This window comes from Verticillium alfalfae, genomic scaffold, assembly GCF_000150825.1.
Source record: "Verticillium alfalfae VaMs.102 supercont1.2 genomic scaffold, whole genome shotgun sequence".
NCBI lineage: Eukaryota > Fungi > Ascomycota > Sordariomycetes > Glomerellales > Plectosphaerellaceae > Verticillium > Verticillium alfalfae.
The window spans coordinates 3,083,305-3,101,541 of record NW_003315037.1 but is presented as its reverse complement, the minus strand read 5'-3'; the positions used below and the strand labels follow the sequence as shown (position 1 = coordinate 3,101,541).

Below are 18,237 nucleotides of genomic sequence, written 5' to 3'. Positions count from 1 at the left end.
AGGGCTTCCGCTCGCCGGCCGCCGGCCTCGGCGAGCCCGGCACGGCATCCAACATGACGATCCGCGGCCGCGACGGCCGCCTGCTCGCCGACAAGTGGGAGGCCCAGGGCCCGTCGACGCTGCACGGCGTGCTGACGAACGGGTTCCCGAATCTCTTCCTCTCGGGCCCCATGCAGACGGGCGCGTCGGCCAACTTTAGCCACGTGCAAAACGTGCTGGCCGAGCACTGCAGCTACATTCTCGGCGAGGCCGTACGTCGGGCCGCCGCGCGCGGGCTGGCTGCGGACCGCGTTGTTGTCGAGGCGACGGTCGAGGCCGAGGAGACCTGGGCCAGCCGGCTCATGCAGCGGGCGGCGTGGTTCGCGGGCGCGGGTATCTGCGCACCCAGCCTCAATAACAACGAGGGCTCATTGGGGGCGGACCCGGCATCGCACATGAAGATGGCAAGGGGGGCGCCGTTTGCGCTCGGTATGAACGCTTACTCGCGAGAGATCAGGTTGTGGCGGGAGGAGGGCACGATGAAGGGGGTGGACGTCTCGTAGGGCGTGTCGTGAATTGCAACGACGAGGAAGTTCTGGCTGTCAGTGTGCGTTTCATTCTCCTCCGCGAATACAGATCATGTGTCCCTAAACCTGGATGAACAGTATATCCATTCAACATACCAAGATGACATGTCTGTCCTGGCCAACACGCGAACAAGGGTGGAGGAAACGACGCTTCATTGAAACCATGCTAGCAGTTACATTGACTACCCAGCCACGCCCAGATCCCTCAGAATGACAGGAAATCGGTAATCTTGGATCCGCCGTCTAGCTGATCGGCCTGCTTGCGCAGCACATCGGCCCTGAACCGGCGGAAGGCCGTCTCGATGCGCTGTCTGCTCTCGGCGTCACGAGAAATGGCCCACGTCGCCGACCATGAGCCCGTCAGAAAGCCCGTCTCGCCACCGAGGAATAGGCTGCCGAGGCCAAGGAGACCGTACGTCGCGATGTCGCCCGCTGTCGACGGTTTCAGGAAGGGCGCAATGTTGGGGATGGGTTCTGGTATCATCAGTTATTTTGGCTCCGAAACATGTGCAGACGGCGAAGAGCATACTTGTTCGGCCGTCGGCAAATTGGACATGGGTCGGCTTTTCAGCAGCGCGGAAGGCCGCGAACATGTCGGCGCGAGCGCGGCGCAGACGATAGGCCATGAAGACGCCAAGGCCTAGACCAACGAGCGAGCCGACCGTCGCATGGAAGCTGACCTTCGCCGCAGCTGATTTGAGGGCGTCTCGGTCCTGGGGCTTCAGGTCATGCTCTAGGTGCTTCTCGGCGAGTTCTGCGAGCTCGGCGCTCTGGGGCGACTTGCGCAGGGCGGCGAGCGAGTTGGCGGACATATTGTGGTCGGGAAGGACAACGTTTTTTTAAAGTAGGTGCCTTGTTGATCAATTGTATGGTGATTCGGACAATGAAGCTGTGCAAGGAGAAAAGAATTGCACGTCAAAACAGGTCCGTCGATTCGGAGCAAAGTCAAGCTCCCATGACGCGGTGGAGGTCGCGTTCGGTAGCTGTGATGTCATGGTCGGATCGAGCCGCCGCCCGACGCTTCCGGCCCTGGCGATCTAGCTTGAGGCTCATTCCGCAGTCGCATTCATGCTGGCCAATTGCACACGCATGCTCGTGGCCTCCATCATTCTGGCCGTCGCCTCGTTGCAATACGAAACAGGGTCGCGCCAGTAGAACTCGTCGCCCGCAATCTCACACGCCAGGCCGTAGTCCTCGCCGGCTGGGATGGTCCTCCCGCTTGAGTCGGTCATGGCCCCGCCCGTAACCAACATGCAAACTCTGGCAGCCACAGTCTCGACTGCGGTGAAGTAGGCCGCGGGAAATGCGCCCCAGCGCTCGGCCGACAAAAGGTTCGTCCGCACTGTTCCGGGGCAGATGGTGTAAGTGCGGATGCCGTCGACTTGGTAGAAGGAAACGGCGACGGACCGCATCAAGTTCAGCACGCCAGCCTTGGCGGCGGCGTACATGGCACAAAACTCGGCGGGGTAGAGCGACCCAGTGCTGCCCGTCATGACGAGCACACCATCGCTGCCGCCATGGGGACTCAGTCGAAAGTAGTGCTGGGCAAGATAGGTCGTGTTGATGACGGACTTGAGGTTGATATCGACAACTCGTTGGTCTGGCTCGGGCGGAATGCGACTCTTGGTCGTGTCGTGGACAGCGTAGAAATTGGCATGCTCCACAATGCCGGCATTGGCAAAAACGAAGTGGATCGTGCCGAAGCGCTCAAAGGTGTCGTCGAACGCCTTCGAAAGAGAGGCCCATGATGAGACGTCTGTCTGGAGGAACACAGTGTTCGGGATTGAAGAGGCGGCTTCTTGGCCGGCCTTTTCGTTGAAGTCGAGAATGGCGACGACCCAGCCTTGGGCGGAGAGACGCTGCGTCACGGCAAGGCCCATGCCAGAAGCGCCACCCGTGATGATAGCCACCCGGCCATGGCTGTCGGTGCTGTTGGGTACGCTGGGCATGGTTCTCTAGGTGTTTGTTTGCTGTCTGTAGCCAGCGAGGGTTTCATTGTCTCTGGTCCTAGGATGTAGTCGTGATGGACATGATCGCTCCTATTTAGCGCTGGCGGTGATGCGGTGCTCCATGACGGGCAGGGTGTGTCTTCCCGAACATTCGAGCCAAGCTTCTGCCATTTTCGCAATCTCTCCGGGTTTCAGCCACCAGCTAAATCTGCTCAAGGCAATTCGGATGTGAAGGCGTCGTGGTAGATTGGCGTGAAAAAGACGGAGGAGATCATGTGGAGGATCTCGTTATCCGCAGCTTCTGTTGACGGCCAGGCTGGCAGGGACAGGGGGCCACCTGCTGCTGGGATGGAACTTCCCGCAGCGTCTCGACCACCCCAGACCTGGGAAAGGAGACCCGGCATCTCGGGGCAGCTACGAGTTAAGTCTTCTCCCTCGTTCTTCCCTTAATCCCGCTACTGCCTTCTTTATTTGGAAGGAACGCATCTACCAGCACCATCGCCGGAGCCTATTGGGTGAGCTTTTGAGTCCTTGATCACAGGGCAGTCACCACACGCGGCTGACGTGAGAAGACAAGCCTGCCGTCTACACTACACCTCCCTCTCTACCCCAACTGTTGCGAGAAGGCTCAAGAGAAATGGCTGTCTAGATGTACAACCACACCTCCCAAGGCCCGATGGATGATGTCGCCGCACGGTCTCTTCGCCAGCTATCAATGGTAAGATGGCCCATGGACTGCCGTTCTTCCTGACCCCCTAGAGAACCTGCCGATTCGGCCCCGAACCGAAACCGCCACTTCACTTCTCCCCGTCTTCGTCAGCACAGCGTTGTATTCCCCAGACAAATGATCGACGCAGATGGCTGCCTGCAGCTCCTTAGCAACTGCGAGAACCAGCCTCCGAAAGTACCACGCAGACTGGCTATCATCCCAATCCGCGCATCGCATGGCCTGAAAGCAAACTGCTGACCGGGTCGTCGGGCGGCCATCCGTCAGTCCTTCCACGACAACCCCGCCTGCCTACATGCCATAAAAGACGACCACACTGGGGAAAGCTGTTCTCTTTTGTCTGCCATCGCAGGCGCCAAAACATCATCGTCCGAGCTCAAAGTCTCACATCTTCCACTTCGACATCTTCGGGGGAGTTGAAGCGTCGCGCCATGACCTTCAATCCGACTTACGCCACCGTCAACACGGAGGACTGCGGCATCCACTACTGGTACCTAGGCTCCGGCCCCCTGCTCGTCTTCGTCGCTGGCGGCAACGGTCACGGCCGGCAGTTCAACAACATCATGGCCGCCCTATCCGATCGTTTTACGTGTGCCACGTACGACCGCCGCCAGATGTCTGCCAGCCAGTCCCCCAACCCCCGTCTCATCAGCCCGCCCCAGCAGGCTCGCGACCTACTGGCTGTCATGCAGGCTCTTGGCCACGAGAAGTCCACCATTTTCGGCAGCTCCCTGGGAGGTCTCATCGGCTTGCAGTTCGCACACGACTTCCCCGAGCGAGTAGAACACCTCATCATCCACGAAACTGCCACAGCCCTGATCATGCCTGATGCTAACGAAATTTGGGAGTGGGTCATGGACTTCTACCGCCTGAAGGAGGAAGAGGGCTGGGAAGCTGCTAGTGCCAAGTGGGATGTGTACTTTGGTGCCAACGGGTACGACGCCGAGGGCGTACCCAAGACGGTGCCCCCTCCGCGCCACAATGTGGTCAACTTTTGGAACAATGAATTCATTGTCATCGCCTCGTATCTTCCGAACCTGCATCGCATCAGAAAAAACGCCACGAGCATCGGCATCATGCGGGGCGAGAGGAGCGGCGACGCCTTCTTTGCGAGGGCTACCTATGCGCTGGCAGAGGTGTTGGAATGCCTGCGTTGGGACGTTCCTGGACACCATCAGGGGTTCGAAGTTGAGACGGAGGCGTTTTCGCCGTTTCTGCTCAACATGCTGGCCGCCTTGGACCAGGGTCAGCGGAATAAGTCCAGTACTGTTTCGTTGACAATCTAACGGCGGTATCTCTTCTTCTCTAGCAGCGCTAATAAGACTTGCATCTGCACCATCATGGCTATTGCTTCTCAATTCATGTCTCATACGCAGCAGTCCCGCGGCTGTCACATTTCCGACAACGTGCATGCCGCCATGGTGGTGCATCGCCTCCGTACCTAAGCGCGGCGCCAACCATAGGGCTGCATCAATAGCCACGCTTCAGCCCTAGCAAGTCATTAAGTCGCCCGTCCTGCGGCTGAACTCGCTGCTGTGATTGTTCTGCCTACCACCATAATAACGCCTCTGCTCTTGGCCAGGAAGACATGGTCACTTCCTTTTTGGTTAAGCTGGCCGTGTCATGTCTTCGCCTTGAAAACCTTATTGCTGGTGGGTGCGGTTGCGTTGGTTCAGCTTATGATCAACGACGAGAACCACAGAAAGCCACAAGCTTTCAGCCGTGTGTATCTTTAGACACCTGCAAAATTGAGTCTACTGAATGGGCCACACCTGTCTGTTATCACGGTGTCACATGCAGCCTATGACTTGTCACCGCTGCCACAATTGGACTCCACAGGGGCATCGCGCTGATGGCTCATCAGACCAACAGTATCGCACGAGCGTCGACCGCCAGCATTTGATTTCAACGGCTGACCTTCGAAAGATAGCGTAGGGCCGAAATGAGAAAGTCTACCTGGATTGCTTCTGTCCAAGAACAGCTTGTACGGGATAAGATTGGACCGAACTCATCAGCCACAGGCAGACAGGCTCGCAGCGGCCTCGAGACACTGAGATGGACATGAGGACCGCGACTAGTATATAATGCCGCTGAGAAAGTCTGGTATCACTTATGTTGACGTGCGAAAGCAGCAGCAATACACCTCCTGAAACAGGCCGGTCTCTCACACGCGTCACTCCTCTTCAACATGCTTTCCCACACGCTGATCATCGGCCTCCTTACGGCCACAGCAACGGCCGTCGCCCACCTCCCCCTTCTCCCCCGTCAGACTGATACTTCGATCCTCGGTGACTCGGGCGACTGCCTCGGGGCCCTCCTCGAGGTCGCCGCCGATGCGCCCATGCCCCCGCCGGAGATCCAGGACATCATCACGGACTACTACATGACAGCCACGGGCGTCATTACGGACGCCTGCGCCTGGCAGACACTCGTCCCCGGTAGCCTAGCCGACAACTGGTCGTCCTACCAGAGTGACGTTCTGCAGTGGTACAGCGACAACAAGAACGACCTGGCCAGCGCCCTTGAAAAGTGCCCGGCCGATTACTCGAGCTCTGCGGGGCCCTGCACGGGGACCATTGCCTTTGGCACGGATGCCAAGGCTACGGGGGCTTCAGGGGGTGATGGGGGGAATGGGAGCAGCAGCGGAAGCAGCAATGGCGGCGGCGGCGGCGGACAGTCCAATGATGCTGCTGGGAAGGTTGGGCTCGCTGCTGCGGGAGCGCTCGTGATCGGTGTCGTGGGTGGTGTTTTTGCCGTTCTTTGAGGGAGGCGTTCTGTTACCCGGTGGAGACGGTTCCACCGTCTATAAGTCATTGATTTTGTTTCTCATGGGCACAGGATATTGAAGCTCAAGCCCCGAGGGCTCTGTGCCAATGACCTCGAGCTTCTTCTGAGAGATCACGTGGTGCTTGCTGTTAATGAGAACTCGTGCTGATAGAAAGCTTATCTGAGCATCACTTGTGAGCAATACCTCTCACCCTATGCCGAGAAAATCCTATCTTGAAGCTCTCAGCTGCTTCATTTCTTAATATGATAAGCTAAAGCCGGCTTAAATCTAAATCATTTCGCCTTCTATGATGTGGAAGATCCCACTTGGGATGATGTCGATTTCGTTGCCAGTATGGTCGATTGCAGTCAGGTAAGCAGCTCTTAACAAGAACTATATACCCTGCATGACCTGGTAACAAGCGGCAGATGGGCTTTCATACACAGGCACGGCGTATTGTTCCGCAGCGAAGCTCGGTTCCGCCCCAAGGCTCCCGAATACCTTCCAGATCAATTCATCAATACATGGGCTTATAAGCCGAAGAGTGTGCCATTGCGAAAGGCGTCTGTGTTGCTTTTACAAAGGCATAGGGCTCGGGACGTCACGTTGGGGTCTGTGAGTGGAGAGTCGCGACATTTTGTATTCTATTATCTATTTCTTTCTATGTCCGATGCGTCTTCACCATATTAGAGCCTTGCGGTCACCTTGACGAAGCTTCCCACCAGCATCGACTTAGCAATGTACATGCTGATGCCACCAAGCACAACCACGGCCAGGAAAAGGCCGGACGCTGCCTTGTGGCCGAAAGTCTCCAGAACCTGACCTGCGGCGGAGATACTTGTCAAAGCGGCGATGCTGACCATTGATGTGGCCGTGCCTGTCCATGGTCAGATGCGTATTAGGAGTAGGGGAGCGGCGAACTGACCATAATATCTGCCAAAGTTTGTAGGAGAACAAGTCTTGGCTATGCACACTGTCGAATTGTTAATATGGCGCCACTGGTTCTTGGAGGCTGCGCAGCGACACCTACAAGGGATGATGGAGATCCAGGAGCCTGACCCAAAGCCCCAGAAGCAGGCAAAGGCGTATAAAGGCCCGACCGCGCTGTTGGTGAGCGGAATAAACAGCGCCGCCGTGAAGATAGAGGTAAAGGGGACCATGATGAGGAGAACGTTGAAGGCGCCGATGTAATCCGCCACGATGCCGGGCAGCAGACGTCCCAGCAGCGAGAAGCCGTTAGTCAGAGCGATCAAGGTGTAGCCGGCATTCTCCGCGAACCCGGCCCGGATAGCAAAGGTGGGAAGCAGCCCGTTAATGCCAAACATGGCAAACTCGAGAAGGAAGAAGCCGATGGCGGTGAAGCTGAACGGGAGAGACCGGAACGGCTTGAAGTTGGGGAGCACCGACGTTGCCTTTTTCCCCGCGACCGAGCTCGCCTCTGCCTGTCGGATGAGTCTGGCCGCCGGGAGCAGGCACAGGCAGCCGGTCACCATGAGAGTTGTAACGATGAAGGCCAGGGTTCGGATCGACCAGACCCAACCCCACGTCGGGAAGACTTTTTGCAGGATCAGGGGAAAGAACACGCCTCCGAGGCATGACGCGGAAAATGCGCAGCCCATTGCGGCTCCGTGTCGATGGGTAAACAGCTTGCTGATAGTCGAGACGGCCACGGTCGCGGTGGCGGCGGCGCCGATGCCGCCGAGGAGACCCAGGACGAGCATGAACTGCCAGTACTGCTCGCACTCGGCGAGGAGGAAGAACATGGCAATGTTCAGCACAGCCGCCGCGGGCGCCATGAGACCCGGTCCGTAGTGATCCATGACGGGGCCCATGACCAACACGAGGAGCAGGCTCAGCGACGTGTAGACACCGATGATCCATCCGACGTCTCGGGTCGTGTAGTCGTTGAGCTGGTTTAGCTGCAGGTACGACTGGATAGTGCCAATGGCTTGCATGAAGCCTGCTGTCTGTCAGTACAGAACGCAAGTGGTCTTCTGAGATGCCCACTCACCATAAGTGCAGATCAAGAACATGCCTGATCCCGCGACGCAAACCCATGGTAGCCGCCCGAGGTCGGCGACCCCGGCATCTGAATGGTCGGTGGTAGTGCCGCCGCCGTCGTCGTCGTCGCGTGCAGCCTCCACATCGCTGGTGCTTGATGCTACATCTGCTGCGCAAATGGGGGCTTCCAGCGCTCTGCTGTGCTTCGGATCCGACATGTTCGCCGTAGGAAATTTCAGCGCCGGATTGGAACCGATGAAACGTCGTTGCAGCGGGCACAAATGACAGTCCACGACCGCGGGAGTGAGAATGAAGCCATATTTGTATGAAGCAATTTTCCCTCGAGCGTTGAGGCGAATGTAGTCAACCACGCCTTGCTGGAGGGACGAGTTCCACAGGCGCTGTTAGGAGCATCGCCGCAATTAGCAGCATCACCGCATTCCGCCAAGGAACTGTGGACTCCAACCCGTCCGGCCAAAAAAGGCGTGTTCGACAACGCAGGCTGCATCATGACTGGCTGGCGAGAACCGAACCACCAAGGAATCTTGAGTCATGACTTTGGCGGATGCTTCCACCATCGATCAACGCGATCGATTCCTCGACACCAAACGACCTGTCCTCGTCTGAAAATATCGACATTCGCTATTGACGAGCGGGGTCATGGACGCAACGACTCTGGAGGGCTTTGACCATCGCAACGAGCCCACTGACTCCGTGTCCACGGTGGGTGCGCATGTCTATCCTCACGACACAAACCCGTCGCTCGAAGGCAGAAGCAATGTTCATGACCCCTCGAGCACCGCTCCCGGGATTCTGACCTCTCTAGGAGACAGGCCCGGCAACATGCGTCCATCTGTTATCAGCCCCGGGGAGAGTTCCACAGCCGCCTTGTCCATCTACACCGCACAAAGCTCCTGTAGCAGCAACGGTTCCGTGTCCGAGTCGGTCGCACCGTCAGCTCCCTCCGTGCCGCCTAAAGTTGGCACGAGATTCTCAACGCAATCCGCCCGCGTCTTGCGGCAATGGCTGGACACCCACAAAGACCATCCGTTCCCGAATCGAGAGGACAATGAGATGCTGCAGCGTTTTACCGGCCTGTCCAAGGTCCAAATTAAGACGTGGTTCGCCAACGCGCGTCGGCGACGCAGGTTGCCAGATAGCTCTTCGTCATCCGTCTGGAGGTCTCCTGGCGACGGTACGCGAACTCCTCAGAGACCTGCTACGCCCATACCCATATCTCATGGAGGCAGAGAAGCGCGGGACATGAGTCCAATGGAGCGCTGGGTCGACTCGCCTCCGGAAGACGAACCAGCCCTTGCTAGAGACATTGCGCGAGCCATGGCCTCAAGAAACCAGACATTTCTGCACCGAGGTACGTACTCTAGTCTCCCTACATCGATAGCTGCCAACAGAATGGAATGTACTCAATGTCTTCAGGGGAATTTGATGGCTCTGGCGATTCCAGCTTCGACGACGCCTCGGCACCGCCAGCAAACGACGACACTTCAGCCGGCAGCCGTAGTTCGTCGATGAACAGATCCGGTAGCTCTCATAGCTCCGCTGGCTTCAATACAAAGGCTATTCGGGGCCGTAGAAGGTCCAGACGGGGGCGACCTGGCCGCGATGCTGTCAAAACGTCACTGTTCCTGCCCGACGGCCGGTTTCAGTGCACCTTTTGCACTGAAACGTTCAGGACAAAATATGACTGGTCGAGACACGAAAAGTCCCTTCACGTTCCCATCGAGAGATGGTTATGCAGCCCTCGCGGGCCCATCGAAGTCAACCCCAGCACAGGCGAACCCTGCTGCGTGTACTGTGGGCGGCCGGAACCGACGAGCGAGCATGTCGCTACCCACAACCCGGACACCTGCCAGCAGAAGACTTTCAATCGTAAAGACCATCTAAAACAACACCTGCGGCTGGTCCACGACGTGGAGGGAGTAGCATGGGTCATAGAGGCCTGGAAAGCCCCCAATCTCAAGATCCGCTCTCGATGTGGATTCTGTGACACCACCCTGGAGACCTGGCGTGACCGAGAACACCACCTGGCTGACCATTTTAAACTCGGACACACTATGGCGAATTGGTCCGGGGACTGGGGCTTCGAGGAGCACATTCTGACTACTGTTGAGAGTTATATGCCACCATGTGAGACCTTTCCCGCCTCGCTGTGAAGACTCGGCCGTCGAGGCTTGTTGCGTGCTGACGAAGCTAGATGTCATTGACTACGACCGCAAGTCTCCGTTCCCGTTCATGGCAAGTGGACGAGCACCCAGTTCTCCCAGAAGCGCGTACGAGCTGATCAGTCTCGAACTCGCCTTCTTCCTACATCGACACTTTGACCAGCGCAAAGACTTACCCTCCAACCACGATCTGCGCCTGCAGGCCTGTCGTGTTATTTTTGCCTCGGAAGCTCTGACCGGAAGTCTGGGCTGCCAGGGACTCGGAGCAATGTCATGGCTGAGAGATCTCATCACTTTCGATGACGAGGTAGCTAAGCAAGCCAGGTTCGGCCCGTTGCTATCACAGGCCGAGAGCAGGCTTGCCATCTTGCGCATCAACGGCAAGAGCACGCTATTTGAATCATGTCCCTTGGAAGAGTCGCTGACGGACTTTTTCCAACGGTCCTGGAGGGAACGGGCATTGGTTCCCGAGGACAGCGACCTTCAGGCCGAGGCGTATAGAATCATCGTGATGGCAGAGGAGCAAATGGAGACGAAGACGCCCGACTTTGTCACGAACTGGTTTGCCAAGATGGTGACGACTTCGACCGACTGGATCGGCTCTTTCAAGCATCGGAACATGTGCCGATGGCAGATACACACTGCACAGTCACTACCATCGATATCTCAGTCTGCCCCGATGAACATGAACTGGACACCAGTTCAGGGTCATAGTGATCCCACTATCGGCGCTCGCCTCTTGATGTCAAATCTCGATGGGGTTGAGCCCGATTTAGGGGCCCAGAACAACGATGCATCGCTACAGATACCAAATGTTGGCGCCATGGCCTCGGACTTCCCAATGGCATCGAATGCCGGCCGCAATGATGTTCAAGATATGGCCTGTCCTACGTCTGATATGCAGCACTCTATCCTGGACTTTGGATTCTATGTTCTCAACGACGCAAATTACCACCGGTGGTTTGATGTTGAGCTGAAACGCTGGGCCACAGCTACAATGTCGTCTGAGAACCCCGCTGGGCATGGGCACATCCCGTCCGATGGAGAGATCCAACATCAGGCTCGCTTGTTGCTATATGAAGAGTAAGTTGCGATAAAGCCCCCTTCTGCCTTGCAATTTGAGGGTTGTTGCGTAAAAGAAGACACTGACATGTGCCAGTGGCGACCCTCTGGAATATAACTGCCGCGGACAATCCAGAGTGGTTAGACAGGTTTAAGCGCGACATCGGCATCGTGCCTGTGAAAACATCACATGGGCGTGATCAGATCTAATGGGCACGCAGATATGTGTTGTTCGCGTCTGGATGGTTGTTTCGGAACATTGTGTGCCTGGGTATCTATTTGGATCTCGAAAGGCCGCCCAGAGGATTCGAAGTGCCAATGTATGCTATCACCTCAAAGGAAGTTCATTTGCAGAGGAGATTCTTCACAATGAGCCATTTTGGTTCAGCTCCTTTACATCGCGACCCTTAGTCAATTGTCCACTTAACACGACATTCACTCCGCCTCCTTGAGACTACATCTGCGCAATCTACTGGCTTTGTAAATCTTTTATCGTGACCTAGTCATGATCCTAAGGATCCATAGACTAGAAAAACGGGGTATATTCGCATAACGTAGTAAGATTGACTGAGTCATAGATTGACTCCAGGCATCGTGCGTTGAAACTGTTACAATGTTCTAGTAGGTGAATAATGGATTGACAAGATGATTTTGCTGCTGCTGCACAGCCTGTGCTCCATGACGGCGAACAGACTTGGTGTCGTAGAGCACTAGCTTAGTAGTATTGCTGAAGTCTGCCGTTATAGTGGCACAGACACCTTTTCCTCCACAGACCGAGCTGCATACGGACGTGTCGAAGCATAGGGCATCGCGTCAAGTTCCGCGAAACAGCCCTGGTGGAAATAGCATACCCAGAAACTGATATGTATTGGCAATTATCTGGTGTTGTAGCACAGTACGCACAAGTATCATAGTTCATAGCAATCAGTGATACCACAGGAGACCACGAGGGCCTCAAACCCAACCAACCGTTCTGATTAGCCCCGTATACCCTTTGAAACTGAGCCTGAGACTGGCGCTGGTTGATCGGGCAAAGCGAACTACTTAGGCAGAGTAGATGGCAATAGCGTTATCGAGAATGGCTAGGATGTCATTGACGTAGACTTGGGCAGTGCCCTGGACGATGCTTGGGACCTTGGAGACGAGAGCGGCGCCGAGGGTCGCGACAGCAGCACGCTGGGCCTGAATGCCGGCAAGAACGTCGGCCGTGATGCCGAGGGCGTCGACGGCGGGCTTCTGGGCTGTGGCAATGTCAAAGGCAGCATCGACAGCGGTCTGGACGGAGCGAATGGATGTGGCAAGGCTGATAGCGTCGAAGAGGCTGAGGTTGGGGCTCGCGTTGACGACGGGGATGGCCGCGTTGATAGATGCCAGGAGGTTATCGTCGGCTGACTGGATGCCGGCCGCCGTGCCAGCGGTGAACGCGGCGCCGTAGGCGTCAACGCTGTCTTCAATGACCACCAGGGCAGCCTGGATGGGCGCAAGCTGGGCCGAGACCTGGGTGATGAGGCCCGCAAGGGTCGCAACGGGGACAAAGATTGAGGAAAAGCGCATTTTGGCGGTGAGGTGTCTTGAAGAGAGTTTGTTTTGTGAAGTTGTCAACTGAGTGTGAAGATGATGCTGCTGGTGATTTGTTGTGCTTTTGGTACCAGGGCTTGCCTTTATTTATACCCAGGTCAAAACATATGGGACCTCAAGGAACTTCTGGTCTCCCACCAGATCTTTGGCATCTTTGGTTGAACTCGATTCCACGTGCTGCCTCGGATGGCAACAGAGGCAAAAACAGATGTCGTGATTCCATCATCCCTGTGTATGGCGCCTCGCATAGTATTGATCCTACTCGGCCGCAAGTGAGAGTCAGCATGCACGCGCTTTGATCGTCGCCGCCGTGGACGAGTCCAGCCCGAAGCGGGGGAACGCCGTGTGCCTAACCTATTGTCCTGGCCACAGAGTAGCATCTCCGCCGCCACCACGGCCGACTTCCCGGACTCGAGATTCCACCGCGCAGGTGAATGGCTCAGACGTGATGTAGTGCTGCTGTGCAGGTTTGGCCTTTTACAGAAGTGAGTCCGTGCTAAGTCGTATTCGCCAATGTGATTTTGCGGCAAAGTGAGGGGAAGGTTGTTGTTGTGACCATTTTTGTGAGGTCAAGGGGCAAAGTGACTGGGTTCCCCAGACTCGGCAGTCGAAAAGAAGATGGAGGGTAGCATTTGGCCGTTGAAGAAATGCGGAGAAGGCGTAGCCCCCCTCTCTGGAGATGACTACGCTGAGGGATTCAAGTCAAACGCATGTGATGCCGACGAGAAAGTGCGAATTCCTTGTGAGCGACGATCTTGGAAGTATTGAGGAAATCCTGCAGCATTGGTAAAGTATCTCGAGGGTGATGGGGGTGCTGTTTGGTCACGCTTGAGCCAGGGGTTGTGGGAGAGGGGTCACACCTCAGGCCTAACTCAAAGGGAACATTATGTTCTTGAGACAAGCACCGAGCTGGGCATTCATTTCACCAGTTGGGCTCTGTTTCTGCGACATATCATGCATTTCTTGTATTCGCTGTTATGGTTTCAACTCTATCAAGCGGTCTTGTGGTCTTCTGACGGACAACTTCATGTCAGACTTTCCTCTGCTGATCAGCTCCTTAAACAGAAGCCACCCTTTCCACTTCAACCGTCTCAATGTCGGCTTCCTTCTCTGACACGTGCACATTCCTCGTCTCGAGTTCTTCAACCTTTGTACTCTTGAATTTGCGAGCCGAAATCCTCTGCTCGAAGAGGATGTCCAACTCGCCATAGGTTCGGCCCTTGGGCTCAGGCAGACGGAAGTATGTCCAAGTGAAGCAAAGCGCACAGGTGCCGGCCCAGAAGAAGCCAGCCTTGGCACCCCAGTTCCACGCCGATGGGTTCAACATGCGGGGCGTGAGCACATTGGTCGTGATGCCCAGGATATTGTATGCGTTCCTCGCGAGCACAACTGTCTTGGTCTTGAGTCGTGTCGACGAAAGCTCTGAAACAAGAGAATAGCAGATGGGGCCAACGGTGCAATTATACGTCAGGGTATAGACCAGGAGCAGACTGCCGATGGCCCATTGGGCCGATGCGTTGTCTCGCGAGGCGAGGGAGGCGAAACCGATGGTCATGAGTAGTATGACCATGATCAGTTGCCCACTGAGGTATAGTGTGCGACGTCCAAACCACACTCATGAGAAACCATGACGAAAGGGTGCCAACGGCACAAGGGCGTACTGACCAAGAGACATGCTGAACGAAGCCTCAACAGCAAGACCGGCCTGTTGGTAGAAATATGTCGAGTATCCCATGAATGTACTGCCGCAAAGCGTTTGTACACCCCATGAGGCGCATACAATCTCGGTTCTCCTCAGGTCGATACCCTTGAAGCAGTCGAGGTAGGACGTGCCCTCGGAGACTGCCTTCTCGAGCTCATTGGTATGAACCATCATGGACACGCTCTCATCGGCGTTGAAATCGGGGTTAGCGTGACGGCTCGTAAGTTGAAGAACAGATCGCTTTGCATCCTCGAGACGACCTTACGGACGAGCCACCACGGCGATTCGGGGGCGTACCAGATGCCGATAGCCAAAGGGACAGGCCAGATCCACTGCAAGGCGAAAGGGATTTTGTAGCCCCACTTGTCGTCGCGTTCAACCATGGCGCGTAGGACACCACTGGCAATGAACTGACCGATCACCCAGCAGAGGTTGACATATGTCGTCATATAAGCGCGCAGATGGATGGGGCAGACCTCCGAAGCGTAAGTGACGGTCAGGGTCTGAAACGCACCCCAAGGGACGCCGATGAGGATCTCTCCGATCAGGAGCTGAACAAGAGTTTCGGCGAAGAAGATGATGAAAATGAAGGCGGCTACCAAGCCAAGGGAGCCGACAAGTGTGTAGCGGTATCCGAGGCGCTCAGCAACGATACCGTTGATGAAGAGACCAAGAATCTGACCCACAAGCATGCCGTTTGTCAAGCCGGACTGCCAGGCCGCCGTCAGTTCAAACGAGCCGTTAGGCTGTTCAACGCCAAACTTTCGCTGGAAGGCAGGGTACGCGAAAAGGCCTGTGATGAGCGTGATGTCAAAGCCTTCCATGACGACACATGTTGATAGGAATATGGACCAGGCGATAGCCTTGGGGTATAACTTCAAAGACTGACGGAGTCCCAGCTCGTGTTCGGCGTTGGTTGCGTTTTGTGCTTCATGGCTGAGGGCCTCAAGATTGGGATTGTTGATGGACATACGACGCAAGGCCTCGGCGTCGACGTGGATTGATCGTTTGCGATCGTCGTGTGCCACGTCTAAAGTGGTCTGAGTCGCCATGTTGGTCAACTACCAGATGAGGTTTTGTGTGATGAAAGAACGTAAAGACTTGCTTCGGTCAAAGATGAGGAGAGTATTCCCAAGATGTGAGGTGAACTTGATGATCAAACTGGAAACAAGTGCATCAACAAGTCGGAGGTCTGAGGTCTTTATAAAAAGCGAGGACTAGAGAGCTCCAGCTTATACCAGAGGAAAGTTGAAGCAAGCAAGCACATGTTCCTGTGCCTCACACCAACGATGTAAAGAAATGCAACACCCAGGCCAGTTAGACCTTTCCCCGGATCGCCTTGGAGACAAGCTGCATAGCTGGCTCCCCCCCGGGCCACCCACCCCCAGCTTCCCCGAGGACGGCCGATTGGCGTCACGGCTAGGCCTGAACCTAGATTCCAGCGAGATCAAGCCGCATCCATAACCGCAGCGATACCAAGGCCGGGTCTCTCGTCCAATCACATTTCGTATTGACGACCTAAGGTCGCGCAAATTGGTGCTGGACCGAAAGTTTCCGCGAGTGTTGAATGCTGAGCGACCGAATCATCGTGGCGAACGTCCACACCCCAATCTCAAAAGGGCCAAGCGCTGGCCGACGCCATTCAACGGCGATCTGGAGATCAACAGCCAGTGGTTGATTGCATCTCGCTCGGTCCATTCCGGCAGTGGCACGACACTGAGTGGGCGCGCCCCTGCAAATCGAAGCCACCGAGAGTAATAGCGATGCCGTCGTCTTCGCAGAAGGTTGGTTATTCAAGCGGAAGCTTGCGGAGTCTTGAGACCCTTCACTGGGCCAAGCTCAGCTTGAGAAGCCATCAACAAGGATCGAGGGGTATTTCAGCGACATGACGACATGATGCACACTTCACATATCAATCCTGGATGATGAGGAATCGTCCAGATCTAAGCGTTACGGATTAGGCACGGAATCGTGATGAGCGAGTTTAGGGAGAAAATCACAACTTCAGCAGGTGTCACGGTAGCCGCCGTAAAGCTCGACCGCTTTTCGTAATGACAATGCCGACGCCCTGCACCTCGAGGACCAAGTTAGCCTTGCAGGATGCTACGCATATCATACGCTGCTAATCGTTGACAGCGCAGTGCAGCCCATAATACCGGGCGTCCCACGGGGTGCTAAAGCTTCTTATCAGACTTGTAATGCCGATCTCGACATGTCGGACCGACGCGACATCGGCTGTGACGTGGACGCATACATGCAGATGTGGAGAAGGTAGGGTTGACTTTCAATTTGCAACTGGGTTGGCCAGCCTCCAAACTGAGAACAAGTTGATTGGCGATCCTCTCTCGGTTTGTTGCATCGATAATGTTGGGGTAGAGATACCTTTGGTGTAATATTGTGGACTTGCTGTCTGTAAATCACGGGGATAACGATTCAGAACGAGGCAGGCATACAAGGCGACACGTTACATACTGAAGTCCAATCAGCCTGAGTCTCTATCAAATCAATCAGACGTGCAAAGAGCCTTCCACAGGTGTTAATTGTTATTACTAGTTGGGTATGGGGTTAAAGCATCTCTTTATACTAGGTAGCCATCTATACCTAGGAGGGCCTGTCGCCCTCACATATGTACTCCCTGAAATGTAAGCCCCCAGGCCCATCTTCCAAGACCCGTATTCTCGGGCTCTAAAAAAGGTTTGACTTAAGGCCTGAACAGGCTTCGCGTAGTTGTCAGCTCGACGAGCGCTGGCCGTTAGCCACGTGATCAAAGCACGCTGTCCATCCATCCTCGCGCTGATTGACGCACTCAACATCGCTGCCCCACAGAGTTTGTCCAAGCGAGTCTGAGGTGTGTGCCTGTTCCTAGTCCCATTTCCATGACTCAAGCAGCTACCTGTGCACGAAAGCCCTCACAGTAACCTTCACCTCGTATCCCTCGTATACGGCATAGCGAACTGTCGCCGACGCGAGATGGCGTCTGGCCATTGTGGACTTTTGCCAATTGGTGGTCCAAAGTGATCATGCCACTGGACCTCGTCAAGCTCGTCAAGTGCCTCGTGGAGATCCGTTCGTAATTGTGAAAGGGGTGGAGCTGAGAGGAAACGAGGTACGAGCCATGACAATGACGGCTAAACGAGCAATATTCTCGACGAACAAGCGACGCCCAGCGGGCAAAGGTGTTTTACACAATGGTAAGAAAAAAGCATGCGCATATCTCAACGCCACCGGCATAATGAGAGACGTTTACTTACGAAACAATCGAACTAAAAAAAGACACTTGACTGAGCATGATCAAATTGAAAGTCCGAGAGTTGCCCTGGCTGCGACCCAAGGTGGGCGCACACCCGTGGTTATTGGTGGGCGTCGAGATGACGATTAACGAAGCTCTTGACTCGTCCTACCATAGCCTCAATGCTCGTCATCGTCGCATCAAGTTCTTAGACTCACAGGGCCTTCGGGGGCTTATGCCAACGTTTTCCTGAACGCTCTGAGACATGTATAAATAAGGTGCTGGTGGCCGCTGTTACTTTTCCACAGATACAGGCAACACAACTACAGCTACACCTTTCGAAATAGCCATCAACAACATATGCTATGCGAGATCATGTCTTCCTTTGGCAGGAAGTCTCTCTTCGTTGGTTTCTTGGTCACCAGTGTAGTCCAAGGTGTGTCTGCGACACAAGTATGCTACGTGAATGAGTC

General features: G+C 55.4%; 9 protein-coding genes across 9 annotated transcripts in view; 4 read left to right on the top strand and 5 right to left on the bottom strand.

Moving 5' to 3' along the window:
• The window catches only part of VDBG_02422 (monooxygenase), a gene marked incomplete at both ends in the record, with an annotated part of 1,946 nt that extends 1,404 nt beyond the window's left edge, over positions 1-542 (top strand). The window contains one exon of the mRNA XM_003008188.1: positions 3-542. Coding sequence (XP_003008234.1) covers positions 3-542 — 540 coding nt within the window. The remainder of the gene's footprint in view (positions 1-2) is intronic.
• A 229-nt stretch (positions 543-771) lies between these two features.
• On the bottom strand, positions 772-1,378 carry VDBG_02421 (conserved hypothetical protein; the record flags this gene model as incomplete). The annotated part of the gene is made up of 2 exons (XM_003008187.1): positions 772-1,040; positions 1,096-1,378. The coding sequence occupies 2 exons, from the start codon at positions 1,376-1,378 to the stop codon at positions 772-774; spliced, it is 552 nt and encodes a 183-aa protein (XP_003008233.1).
• Positions 1,379-1,615: 237 nt separating this feature from the next.
• On the bottom strand, positions 1,616-2,515 carry VDBG_02420 (3-beta-hydroxysteroid dehydrogenase; the record flags this gene model as incomplete). The annotated part of the gene is made up of 1 exon (XM_003008186.1): positions 1,616-2,515. The coding sequence occupies one exon, from the start codon at positions 2,513-2,515 to the stop codon at positions 1,616-1,618; it is 900 nt and encodes a 299-aa protein (XP_003008232.1).
• Positions 2,516-3,673: 1,158 nt separating this feature from the next.
• VDBG_02419 (conserved hypothetical protein) lies at positions 3,674-4,528 on the top strand (the record flags this gene model as incomplete). Its single annotated transcript, XM_003008185.1, has 1 exon — positions 3,674-4,528. The coding sequence occupies one exon, from the start codon at positions 3,674-3,676 to the stop codon at positions 4,526-4,528; it is 855 nt and encodes a 284-aa protein (XP_003008231.1).
• A 902-nt stretch (positions 4,529-5,430) lies between these two features.
• VDBG_02418 (predicted protein) lies at positions 5,431-6,006 on the top strand (the record flags this gene model as incomplete). Its single annotated transcript, XM_003008184.1, has 1 exon — positions 5,431-6,006. One exon carries the CDS (start codon positions 5,431-5,433, stop codon positions 6,004-6,006), a length of 576 nt encoding a protein of 191 aa, XP_003008230.1.
• Positions 6,007-6,695: 689 nt separating this feature from the next.
• Positions 6,696-8,228, bottom strand: VDBG_02417 (conserved hypothetical protein; the record flags this gene model as incomplete). Its single annotated transcript, XM_003008183.1, has 3 exons — positions 6,696-6,886; positions 6,935-7,969; positions 8,021-8,228. The coding sequence occupies 3 exons, from the start codon at positions 8,226-8,228 to the stop codon at positions 6,696-6,698; spliced, it is 1,434 nt and encodes a 477-aa protein (XP_003008229.1).
• Positions 8,229-8,670: 442 nt separating this feature from the next.
• On the top strand, positions 8,671-11,410 carry VDBG_02416 (conserved hypothetical protein; the record flags this gene model as incomplete). Its single annotated transcript, XM_003008182.1, has 4 exons — positions 8,671-9,382; positions 9,448-10,158; positions 10,226-11,276; positions 11,353-11,410. The coding sequence occupies 4 exons, from the start codon at positions 8,671-8,673 to the stop codon at positions 11,408-11,410; spliced, it is 2,532 nt and encodes an 843-aa protein (XP_003008228.1).
• An 889-nt stretch (positions 11,411-12,299) lies between these two features.
• On the bottom strand, positions 12,300-12,809 carry VDBG_02415 (conserved hypothetical protein; the record flags this gene model as incomplete). The annotated part of the gene is made up of 1 exon (XM_003008181.1): positions 12,300-12,809. One exon carries the CDS (start codon positions 12,807-12,809, stop codon positions 12,300-12,302), a length of 510 nt encoding a protein of 169 aa, XP_003008227.1.
• Positions 12,810-13,784: 975 nt separating this feature from the next.
• VDBG_02414 (alpha-glucosides permease MPH2/3) lies at positions 13,785-14,531 on the bottom strand (the record flags this gene model as incomplete). The annotated part of the gene is made up of 1 exon (XM_003008180.1): positions 13,785-14,531. The coding sequence occupies one exon, from the start codon at positions 14,401-14,403 to the stop codon at positions 13,891-13,893; it is 513 nt and encodes a 170-aa protein (XP_003008226.1).
• Between the last annotated feature and the right edge of the window lie 3,706 nt (positions 14,532-18,237).